This window comes from Oncorhynchus mykiss, unplaced genomic scaffold (genome assembly GCF_013265735.2).
Source record: "Oncorhynchus mykiss isolate Arlee unplaced genomic scaffold, USDA_OmykA_1.1 un_scaffold_173, whole genome shotgun sequence".
In the NCBI taxonomy this organism is placed as follows: domain Eukaryota; kingdom Metazoa; phylum Chordata; class Actinopteri; order Salmoniformes; family Salmonidae; genus Oncorhynchus; species Oncorhynchus mykiss.
Genome location: NW_023493670.1, coordinates 864,677 through 877,012, shown reverse-complemented (window position 1 = coordinate 877,012; position 12,336 = coordinate 864,677). Strand labels below are relative to the sequence as shown.

The 12,336-nt window shown below is 44.1% G+C and overlaps 1 protein-coding gene across 1 annotated transcript; it reads right to left on the bottom strand.

Annotated features, from left to right (window-relative positions):
* Positions 1-2,124: 2,124 nt before the first annotated feature.
* Positions 2,125-11,859, bottom strand: LOC110515697 (zinc finger protein 771-like). The gene is made up of 2 exons (XM_021594500.2): positions 10,894-11,859; positions 2,125-3,144 (listed from the first exon to the last, which is right to left on the bottom strand). The coding sequence occupies exons 1-2, from the start codon at positions 11,624-11,626 to the stop codon at positions 2,498-2,500; spliced, it is 1,380 nt and encodes a 459-aa protein (XP_021450175.2). The 5' UTR covers positions 11,627-11,859; the 3' UTR covers positions 2,125-2,497.
* Between the last annotated feature and the right edge of the window lie 477 nt (positions 11,860-12,336).

Sequence of the window (12,336 nt, the reverse complement as noted above, 5' to 3'; positions counted from 1 at the left end):
TGTCCCCCCCCTCCTATTCACCATCATATATTGGTGTAGGGGCTGTTCCCCCCCCCCCCCTCCTCTACACCATCATATATCAGTGTAGGGGCTGTCCCCCCCCCCCTCCTCTACACCATCATATAACAGTGTAGGGGCTGTTTCCCTCCACTACACCATCATATATCGGTGTAGGGGCTGTCCCCCCCCTCCTCTACACCATCATATATCAGTGTAGGGGCTGCTTCTGTCCCCCCCCCCCCCCCCCCCCTCTACACCATCATATATCAGTGTAGGGGCTGCTTCTGTCCACCCCCCCCCCCCCCCCACTACACCATCCTATATCAGTGTAGGGGCTGTCCACCCCCCCCCCCCCCCTCCACTACACCATCATATATCAGTGTAGGGGCTGTTCCCGTCCTCCCCCGTCCTCCACTACACCATCGTATATCAGTGTAGGGGCTGCTTCTGTCCACCCCCCCCCCCCCCCCACTACACCATCCTATATCAGTGTAGGGGCTGTCCACCCCCCCCCCCCCCCTCCACTACACCATCATATATCAGTGTAGGGGCTGTTCCCGTCCTCCCCCGTCCTCCACTACACCATCGTATATCAGTGTAGGGGCTGTTCCCCTCCACTACACCATCATATAGCAGTGTAGGGGCTGCTTCCCTGTAGTAGTTACAGATACATACAGCTATAGAGCCTCCATCAGACCAAACTACACTGTAGCAGTTACAGACCCATACAGCCTCCATCCTACTAAACTACACTGTAGCAGTTACAGACCCATACAGCCTCCATCCTACTAAACTACACTGTAGCAGTTACAGATCCATACAGCCTCCATCCTACTAAACTACACTGTAGTAGTTACAGACCCATACAGCCTCCATCCTACTAAACTACACTGTAGCAGTTACAGATCCATACAGCCTCCATCCTACTAAACTACACTGTAGTAGTAACAGACCCATACAGCCTCCATCCTACTAAACTACACCTCAGCTACTCTTCCTGAGTTAAGCTTATATATACAGGACCAGTCAAAACTTGACACCTCCTCATTCAAGGGTTTCTCTTTATTTTCTACATTGTAAAATATACTCAGCAAAAAAAGAAACATCCTCTCACTGTCAACTGCGTTTATTTTCAGCAAACTTAACTAAAGTAAATATTTGTATGAACATAACAAGATTTAACAACCGAGACATAAACTGAACAAGTTCCACAGACATGTGACTAACAGAAATTGAATAATGTGTCCCCGAACAAATGGTGGGTCAAAATCAAAAGTAACAGTCGGTATCTGCTGTGGCCACCAGCTGCATTAAATTACTGCAGTGCATCTCCTCCTCATGGACTGCACCAGATTTGCCCGTTCTTGCTGTGAGATGTTACCCCACTCTTCCAACAATGCAACTGCAAGTTCCCGGACATTTCTGGGGGGAATGGACCTAGCCCTCACCCTCCGATCCAACAGGTCCCAGACATGCTCAATGGGATTGAGATACGGGCTCTTTGCTGTCCATGGCAGAACACTGACATTCCTGTCTTGCAGGAAATCACTCACAGAACGAGCAGTATGGCTGGTGGCATTGTCATGCTGGAGGGTCATGTCAGGATGAGCCTGCAGGAAGGGTACCACATGAGGGAGGAGGATGTCTTCCCTGTAACACACAGCATTGAGATTGCCTGCAATGACAACAAGCTCAGTCCGATGAAGCTGTGACACATACTTGGGTAACTCTGTATTTTGGCTGCAATCTGAGGCTGGTAACTCTAATGAATGTGTATCCGCTGCAGCAGAGGTAACTCTGCGTGTTCCTGTGGCAGTTCTCATGAGAGCCAGTTTCCTCATAGCGCCTGATGTTTTTTGCCACTGTACTTGAAGAAACTTTCAAAGTTCTTAATTTTCCTGATTGACCTTCATGTCTTAAAGTAATGATGAACTGACATTTCTCTTTGCTTATTTGAGCTGTTCTTGCCATAATATGGACTTCATCTTTTACCAAATAGGGCTATCTTCTGTATACCCCCCCCCCTACCTTGTCACAACACAACTGATTGGCTCAATTGCATTAAGAAGGAAAGAAATTCCACAAATGAACTTAACAAGGCACACCTGTAATCGAAATGCATTCCAGGTGATTACGTCATGAAGCTGGTTGAGAGAATGCCAAGAGTGTGCAAAGCTGTCATCAAGGCAAAGGGTGGATACTTTGAAAAATCTAAAAAATAAAAAAACAAATGTAGACCTATTTGTGAGTATGATTAAATATATACAATTAGATTTCATGACAAAAACACAAATCCTCAGTCAAAACCATAAGCCAGAACATGTATTTCCACAATGAGTAGTGACATGAAGAGTATGTATTCTCTCATGCTCTTTCAGGACCATTAATTGGGTAAAACTCTTTCACACTGGGAGCAGAGGTGAGGCTACCCTCCTTTGTGTGTCACCTCATGTGTTTTCAGGTACCCTAACCGGGTAAAACCATTTCCACACTGAGATCATTGGAAAGGCTTCTCCCCTGTGTGTGCCCTCTCATGACTTTTCAGGCTCCTTAATTGGGTAAAACTCTTTCCACACTGAGAGCATTGGAACGGCTTCTCTCCTGTGTGTATTCTCTCATGTGTTCTCAGGTTCCCAATCCGGGTAAAACTCTTTCCACACTGCGAGCATTGGAATGGCTTTTCACCTGTGTGTATTCTCTTATGCTCTTTCAGTTGCCCTGACCAACTGAAACTATTTTCACAATGGGAACAGTGGTAAGGCTTTTCCCCTGTGTGTATTCTCTCATGTGATTTCAAGTCCCCTGATCGGGTAAATGTATTTCCACACTGAGAGCATTGGAATGGTTTTTCCCCTGTGTGTTTTCTCCAATGAACTTTCAGTTGTGCTGGCTCGATAAATCTCTTTCCACACTGGAAGCATTGGTAAGGCTTATCTCCTGTGTGTATTCTCTCATGCGATTTTAGGTTCCCTAACCGGGTAAAACTCATTCCACACTGAGAGCAGTTGTAAGACTTCTTCTCTGCGTGTGTTCTCTTGTGGTTTTTAAGATTCCCTAAATGGGTAAAACTCTTTCCACACTGGGAACAGTGGTGTCGTCTCGTTGGTTCAGACGTCTCTGGTTCCTCTGAGTCGGGTCTCTCTTCTGCCAAAGATAAACAGAGTGGTTAAAACAGGGAGACCTGAATGAAATCTCCACATACATTTTAGTCATTTAGCAGACCCTCTTATCCAGAGAGATTTACAGTCAAGTGCTCTTAGCATGTGATGCATGTGCTCCATTGTCTCTTAGCATGTGATGCATGTGCTCCATTGTCTCTTTGCATGTGATGCATGTGCTCCATTGTTCACATGACCCATGTATTTTACACTGTGTGGCTTCAAGGGAATAGTATGGTCACTATCCAGAGCAACTTGTTAGTGCATCCATCTTAAGGTAGCTTGGTGAGACAACCACAACAGTGATAGTTAACATGTCTCAGATGGGCTACGTATTCACCGATTGGATGGTTTCTCTCATCGAGCGGGTTCTAGAAGTATCTGGACGTTTGGATTGATAAAGATCTAAAGTCTAGAAAACATGAAGCTCGTTAAAAAGCTCCAATGTAAAGTAGACTTCTTCATTTTAGAAAAACATATTGGCCTCTCCACAAAGAGCAGGAAGCAGATGACAACTTTCCTGCCATTCTTGACTATGGTGGCGCCATTTCCCAGAATGCAGCAGATGACAACTTTCCTGCCATTCTTGACTATGGTGGCGCCATTTCCCAGAATGCAGCAGATGACAACTTTCCTGCCATTCTTGACTATGGTGGCGCCATTTCCCAGAATGCAGCAGATGACAACTTTCCTGCCATTCTTGACTATGGTGGCGCCATTTCCCAGAATGCAGCAGATGACAACTTTCCTGCCATTCTTGACTATGGTGGCGCCATTTCCCAGAATGCAGCAGATGACAACTTTCCTGCCATTCTTGACTATGGTGGCGCCATTTCCCAGAATGCAGCAGATGACAACTTTCCTGCCATTCTTGACTATGGTGGCGCCATTTCCCAGAATGCAGCAGATGACAACTTTCCTGCCATTCTTGACTATGGTGGCGCCATTTCCCAGAATGCAGCAGATGACAACTTTCCTGCCATTCTTGACTATGGTGGGAGGCCATTTACCAGAATGCAGCAGATGACAACTTTCCTGCCATTCTTGACTATGGATAATACTCTGAAACCTGCAGCAGATAATACTCTGAAACCTGCAGCAGATAATACTCTGAAACCTGCAGCAGATAATACTCTGAAACCTGCAGCAGATAATACTCTTAAACCTGCAGCAGATAATACTCTGAAACCTGCAGCAGATAATACTCTGAAACCTGCAGCAGATAATACTCTGAAACCTGCAGCAGATAATACTCTGAAACCTGCAGCAGATAATACTCTGAAACCTGCAGCAGATAATACTCTTAAACCTGCAGCAGATAATACTCTTAAACCTGCAGCAGATAATACTCTTAAACCTGCAGCAGATAATACTCTGAAACCTGCAGCAGATAATACTCTGAAGCCTGCAGCAGATAATACTCTGAAACCTGCAGCAGATAATACTCTGAAACCTGCAGCAGATAATACTCTTAAACCTGCAGCAGATAATACTCTGAAACCTGCAGCAGATAATACTCTTAAACCTGCAGCAGATAATACTCTGAAACCTGCAGCAGATAATACTCTGAAACCTGCAGCAGATAATACTCTGAAACCTGCAGCAGATAATACTCTGAAACCTGCAGCAGATAATACTCTGACACCTGCAGCAGATAATACTCTGAAACCTGCAGCAGATAATACTCTGAAACCTGCAGCAGATAATACTCTGAAACCTGCAGCAGATAATACTCTGAAACCTGCAGCAGATAATACTCTGAAACCTGCAGCAGATAATACTCTGAAACCTGCAGCAGATAATACTCTGAAACCTGCAGCAGATAATACTCTGAAACCTGCAGCAGATAATACTCTGAAACCTGCAGCAGATAGTACTCTGAAACCTGCAGCAGATAGTACTCTGAAACCTGCAGCAGATAATACTCTGAAACCTGCAGCAGATAATACTCTGAAACCTGCAGCAGATAATACTCTTAAACCTGCAGCAGATAATACTCTTAAACCTGCAGCAGATAATACTCTTAAACCTGCAGCAGATAATACTCTTAAACCTGCAGCAGATAATACTCTGAAACCTGCAGCAGATAATACTCTGAAACCTGCAGCAGATAATACTCTGAAACCTGCAGCAGATAATACTCTGAAACCTGCAGCAGATAATACTCTGAAACCTGCAGCAGATAATACTCTGAAACCTGCAGCAGATAATACTCTGAAACCTGCAGCAGATAATACTCTGAAACCTGCAGCAGATAATACTCTGAAACCTGCAGCGGATAATACTCTGAAACCTGCAGCGGATAATACTCTTAAACCTGCAGCGGATAATACTCTTAAACCTGCAGCGGATAATACTCTGAAACCTGCAGCGGATAATACTCTGAAACCTGCAGCGGATAATACTCTGAAACCTGCAGCGGATAATACTCTGAAACCTGCAGCAGATAATACTCTGAAACCTGCAGCAGATAATACTCTTAAACCTGCAGCAGATAATACTCTTAAACCTGCAGCAGATAATACTCTTAAACCTGCAGCAGATAATACTCTTAAACCTGCAGCAGATAATACTCTGAAACCTGCAGCAGATAATACTCTGAAACCTGCAGCAGATAATACTCTTAAACCTGCAGCAGATAATACTCTGAAACCTGCAGCAGATAATACTCTGAAACCTGCAGCAGATAATACTCTGAAACCTGCAGCAGATAATACTCTTAAACCTGCAGCAGATAATACTCTTAAACCTGCAGCAGATAATACTCTTAAACCTGCAGCAGATAATACTCTGAAACCTGCAGCAGATAATACTCTTAAACCTGCAGCAGATAATACTCTTAAACCTGCAGCAGATAATACTCTTAAACCTGCAGCAGATAATACTCTTAAACCTGCAGCAGATAATACTCTGAAACCTGCAGCAGATAATACTCTTAAACCTGCAGCAGATAATACTCTGAAACCTGCAGCAGATAATACTCTTAAACCTGCAGCAGATAATACTCTTAAACCTGCAACAGATAATACTCTTAAACCTGCAGCAGATAATACTCTGAAACCTGCAGCAGATAATACTCTTAAACCTGCAGCAGATAATACTCTGAAACCTGCAGCAGATAATACTCTTAAACCTGCAGCAGATAATACTCTGAAACCTGCAGCAGATAATACTCTGAAACCTGCAGCAGATAATACTCTGAAACCTGCAGCAGATAATACTCTGAAACCTGCAGCAGATAATACTCTTAAACCTGCAGCAGATAATACTCTGAAACCTGCAGCAGATAATACTCTGAAACCTGCAGCAGATAATACTCTGAAACCTGCAGCAGATAATACTCTTAAACCTGCAGCGGATAATACTCTTAAACCTGCAGCGGATAATACTCTGAAACCTGCAGCAGATAATACTCTTAAACCTGCAGCAGATAATACTCTGAAACCTGCAGCAGATAATACTCTGAAACCTGCAGCAGATAATACTCTTAAACCTGCAGCGGATAATACTCTTAAACCTGCAGCGGATAATACTCTGAAACCTGCAGCAGATAATACTCTTAAACCTGCAGCAGATAATACTCTGAAACCTGCAGCAGATAATACTCTTAAACCTGCAGCAGATAATACTCTGAAACCTGCAGCAGATAATACTCTTAAACCTGCAGCAGATAATACTCTGAAACCTGCAGCAGATAATACTCAAACCTGCAGCAGATAATACTCTGAAACCTCTGGATGCCGTCTACCTTGGCGCCCTTCTTTTTAATCACAGGTGACAGTTTTAATCACTGCATCCTGTATCAGGTGACAGTTTTAATCACTGCATCCTGTATCAGGTGACAGTTTTAATCACTGCATCCTGTATCAGGTGACAGTTTTAATCACTGCATCCTGTATCAGGTGACAGTTTTAATCACTGCATCCTGTATCAGGTGAGCTGGACCTCACTAAAGTCCCGTAGATCTCTTCATTACTCCATTCTTATGTGATCTCAGGCTGATACAGAGAGACTCATCCATGCTTTTATTACAAGCAGGCTTGACTAATGTAATGCTCTCCTGGCTGGTCTACCCAAGAAAGCCTTTGGTCAACTGCAAAGCATACAGTATGCTGCAGACCAAGACCAGACAGAGAACATACGCTACACTGATTTTAAGGTCTCTGTACTGGCTGCCTGTGAGTTTTAGAATTCATTTTAAAATGATTCTATTGGTTTTTAAATCAATCCATGATTGAGCACCAATACATGTCAGACATGTTTTTAAGTGATGTACCCAGTAGGTCCCTCAGGTCCTCTGGCCTTTTAACTCAAAGCCTAGGACCAAGAGGCATGGAGAGGGAGCCTTTAGTTACTATTCCCCCAGCCTCTGGACTAGCCTGCTAGAGAACCTGAGGGGGACCAAGAGGCATGGAGAGGGAGCCTTTAGTTACTATGCCCCCAGACTCTGGACTAGCCTGCTAGAGAACCTGAGGGGGACCAAGAGACATGAAGAGGCAGCCTTTAGTTACTATACCCCCAGACTCTGGACTAGCCTGCTAGAGAACCTGAGGGGGACCAAGAGACATGGAGAGGCAGCCTTTAGTTACTATACCCCCAGACTCTGGACTAGCCTGCTAGAGAACCTGAGGGAGACCAAGAGGCATGGAGAGGCTTTAGTTACTATACCCCCAGACTCTGGACTAGCCTGCTAGAGAACCTGAGGGGGACCAAGAGGCATGGAGAGGCAGCCTTGAGTTAATTTCATTATTTTTTTTAAATTTCATTTTACCTTTATTTAACTAGGCAAGTCAGTTAAGAACACATTCTTATTTTCAATGACAGCCTAGGAACAGTCGGTTAACTGCCTTGTTCAGGGGCAGAATGACAGATTTTTTACCTTGTTAGCTCGGGGATTCTATCTTGCAACCTTCCAGTTACTAGCGCCAACACTCTAACCACTGGGATACCTGCCGCCCCAGCAGGTAGTCTAATATGCCCCCAGCCTCTGGAATAGCCTGCCAGAGAACCTGAGGGGGACCAAGAGGCATGGAGAGGCAGCCTTTAGTTACTATACCCCCAGACTCTGGACTAGCCTGCCAGAGAACCTGAGGGGGACCAAGAGGCATGGAGAGGGAGCCTTTAGTTACTATACCCCCAGACTCTGGACTGCCACCCCAGCAGGTAGTCTAATATGCCCCCAGCCTCTGGAATAGCCTGCTAGAGAACCTGAGGGGGACCAAGAGGCATGGAGAGGGAGCCTTTAGTTACTATACCCCCAGACTCTGGACTAGCCTGCCAGAGAACCTGAGGGAGACCAAGAGGCATGGAGAGGGAGCCTTTAGTTACTATACCCCCAGACTCTGGACTAGCCTGCCAGAGAACCTGAGGGAGACCAAGAGGCATGGAGAGGGAGCCTTTAGTTACTATACCCCCAGACTCTGGACTAGTCTGCCAGAGAACCTGAGGGGGACCAAGAGGCATGGAGAGGCAGCCTTTAGTTACTATACCCCCAGACTCTGGACTAGCCTGCCAGAGAACCTGAGGGAGACCAAGAGGCATGGAGAGGGAGCCTTTAGTTACTATGCCCCCAGACTCTGGACTAGCCTGCTAGAGAACCTGAGGGGGACCAAGAGGCATGGAGAGGGAGCCTTTAGTTACTATACCCCCAGACTCTGGACTAGCCTGCTAGAGAACCTGAGGGAGACCAAGAGGCATGGAGAGGGAGCCTTTAGTTACTATGCCCCCAGACTCTGGACTAGCCTGCCAGAGAACCTGAGGGAGACCAAGAGGCATGGAGAGGGAGCCTTTAGTTACTATGCCCCCAGACTCTGGACTAGCCTGCCAGAGAACCTGAGGGGGACCAAGAGGCATGGAGAGGGAGCCTTTAGTTACTATGCCCCCAGACTCTGGACTAGCCTGCCAGAGAACCTGAGGGGGACCAAGAGGCATGGAGAGGGAGCCTTTAGTTACTATACCCCCAGACTCTGGACTAGCCTGCTAGAGAACCTGAGGGGGACCAAGAGGCATGGAGAGGGAGCCTTTAGTTACTATGCCCCCAGACTCTGGACTAGCCTGCTAGAGAACCTGAGGGGGACCAAGAGGCATGGAGAGGGAGCCTTTAGTTACTATGCCCCCAGACTCTGGACTAGCCTGCTAGAGAACCTGAGGGGGACCAAGAGGCATGGAGAGGCTTTAGTTACTATACCCCCAGACTCTGGAATAGTATAGTCCAGCCTGCCAGAGAACCTGAGGGGGACCAAGAGGCATGGAGAGGCTTTAGTTACTATACCCACAGCCTCTGGACTAGCCTGCCAGAGAACCTGAGGGGGACCAAGAGACATGGAGAGGCTTTAGTTACTATACCCACAGCCTCTGGACTAACCTGCCAGAGAACCTGAGGGGGACCAAGAGACATGAAGGGGGAGCCTTTAGTTACTATGCCCCCAGACTCTGGAATAGTATAGTCCAGCCTGCCAGAGAACCTGAGGGGGGCTGAAACTGTGGACATTTTTAAAAGAGATCAACACCTTTTTAGCAGTGCTTTTCCTCAGCTTTTTAGTCACTCAGTTTTTACTGTTCTTCTTCATGTGTTGTGTGGTAAAGGTTTCAGTTTTTACTGTTCTTCTTCATGTGTTGTGTGGTAAAGGTTTCAGTTTTTACTGTTATTCTTCATGTGTTGTGTGGTAAAGGTTTCAGTTTTTACTGTTATTCTTCATGTGTTTTGTGGTAAAGGTTTCAGTTTTTACTGTTCTTCTTCATGTGTTGTGGTAAAGGTTTCAGTTTTTACTGTTATTCTTCATGTGTTGTGTGGTAAAGGTTTCAGTTTTTACTGTTCTTCTTCATGTGTTGTGTGGTAAAGGTTTCAGTTTTTACTGTTATTCTTCATGTGTTGTGTGGTAAAGGTTTCAGTTTTTACTGATATTCTTCATGTGTTGTGTGGTAAAGGTTTCAGTTTTTACTGTTCTTCTTCATGTGTTGTGTGGTAAAGGTTTCAGTTTTTACTGTTATTCTTCGTGTGTTGTGTGGTAAAGGTTTCAGTTTTTATTGTAGTTCTTTAATTGTATATCCCCTTATGTGTTTAGTAGTAAATACTTCAGTTTTATTTTCAGTGTTTTTATTTATTTCCTGTGAAGGACATTGTTTTGCATTCCATGTCTGAAATGTGCTGTATAAATAAAGCTTGATTTGAATATTTAGCATGCTCCGAACACCTGTGTGTAAGCTAACTGGGGGAGGAAGTTTAGTTCATCAATTGGAGCCTCCGTGCAGTACGTCTCTTTTCTATTTCAAAGAATCTTTGTCGCTGACATGAACTATAACGGGCAAATCAGCATGTTTTCTAAAACTGTTGGAGCACAGCGTCGGAAATGTAGTTTACATGGAGCCAAATGTGGGTGAATGTAATGGCTGAAAACCCTACATACATAGAAGGGTTTGAGAGCTTACATATTATTAATGTAGTTTACATGGAGCCAAAATGTGGGTGAATGTAATGGCTGAAAACCCTACATACATAGAAGGGTTTTCGAGAGCTTACATATTATTAATGTAGTTTACATGGAGCCAAATGTGGGTGAATGTAATGGCTGAAAACCCTACATACATAGAAGGGTTTCCGAGAGCTTAAATATTATTAATGTAAAAGTCCATGTACCAATCACAGATTGGCCCTTTAACAATTCCTATAGTACTGAACAACCTATTCATGTGTAGACAGTGCGGAGTCTATGCCCGTTTTTAAGACAATACTCACTGGTGTTAATCAGATCTTCAGTCTCCTCTTCATCTCCTTCCTCCTCTTTCGCTCCCAAAACGCCTTCCTCCTTTACCTTCATTGAGATATCGTCCTCTTCCTCTCTAAAAGGTTCTTCCACTTTTTTCACTATAACATCCTCATCTTCCTCCTGTTTAATTCTGAAAGCTTCTACCTCTTCCTCTTCCACTGTGACAGCCTCTATCCCCTCTTCCTCGTTCACTGTGGCAGTCTCTATCCCCTCTTCCTTGTTCACTGTGACAGCCTCTATCTCTTCTTCCTCTTTCACTGTGACAGCCTCTATCCCCTCTTCCACTCCAAAAAGATCTTTCTCTTTTTTCACAATAACATCCTCCTCTTCCTCCTTTTTTATTCTGAAAGCTTCTACATCTTCCTCTTTCACTCCAAAAATATATTTATCTTCTTTCACTATAACAGACTCCTCTTCCTCCTTTTTGATTCTGAAAGCTTCTACCTCCTCCTCTACCACTGTGACAGCCTCTATCCCCTCTTCCTCTTTCACTACAAACTGTTTTTTCTCTTCTTTCACTTTAACATCCTCCTGTTCTTCTTTCAATGTGATTTCCTCCTGTTTTATTCTGAAAGCTTCTTCTTCTTTCACTGTAATATTCTCATCTTCTTCTTTTACGACAATGTTCAGCTCCAGAGCTCCTTTCTCCGTCCAGTAGACATCCTCTTCTTTAGCAAGGGGCGAGTAGCTTAGTGAGCTCATGGTCAGGGATGTTAGCTAGCTAGGTAGCATTAGCGACTAGCCTAGTGCTAGGCTCAGAATCAAATCAATCTGAACAAATTAATAAATTGAACAAGTACGTTAAGTTAACTCCTGTGTATAAAACACCTATTAATATACACAAAATAGTAAAAGTAGCTTCAATTATTCGGTTTTATGTCGGCTAGCAAGCCGATGTGGCTGATTCAGTAGTCGACAGCCTCCCGTCCACTAGATTATACGTCACGCAAGAAGAATCAGCTGAAATACTCATATCGCCATCTGCTGACTGGAGTGGACAACACAATTATCCACTACATCAAATCCAATCTTATTTGTCAAATGCGCCGAATACAACAGCTGTCGACTTTACCGTGAAACACTTACTCACAAGCCCTTAACTAACAATCTCCTTATTTTACTAGGGAAAAAAATGTAATACACAAATCAACATACATGATGGAAAAGGGCCTTTTTTTAAATTGATTTGGAAAATTATTTAGAATCATTCAAACGTATGCAAAACAAAACGTCCCAAATGTATTGGCTACATGTCTGTGTTTGATATACGGATTTGTTTTTGTTTTCCTCTTTGCAATTTTGTATTTGGGTAATCCCTCTGTCTGTTCCGTGTTTTATGTTACTGTTGTTAATTAAATATATATAGACACAACCAGTCAAGTTATTACATATATATAGACACAACCAGTCAA

What these genes read in the sequence shown, in the direction of transcription:
- LOC110515697 (XM_021594500.2), bottom strand. Translation starts at nt 11,626, where the DNA reads ATGAGCTCACTAAGCTACTCGCCCCTTGCTAAAGAAGAGGATGTCTAC. An exon ending in TGAAGATCTGATTAACACCA is followed by an intron (nt 3,145 to 10,893) that starts GTGAGTATTGTC and finishes TATCTTTGGCAG; the next exon opens with AAGAGAGACCCGACTCAGAG.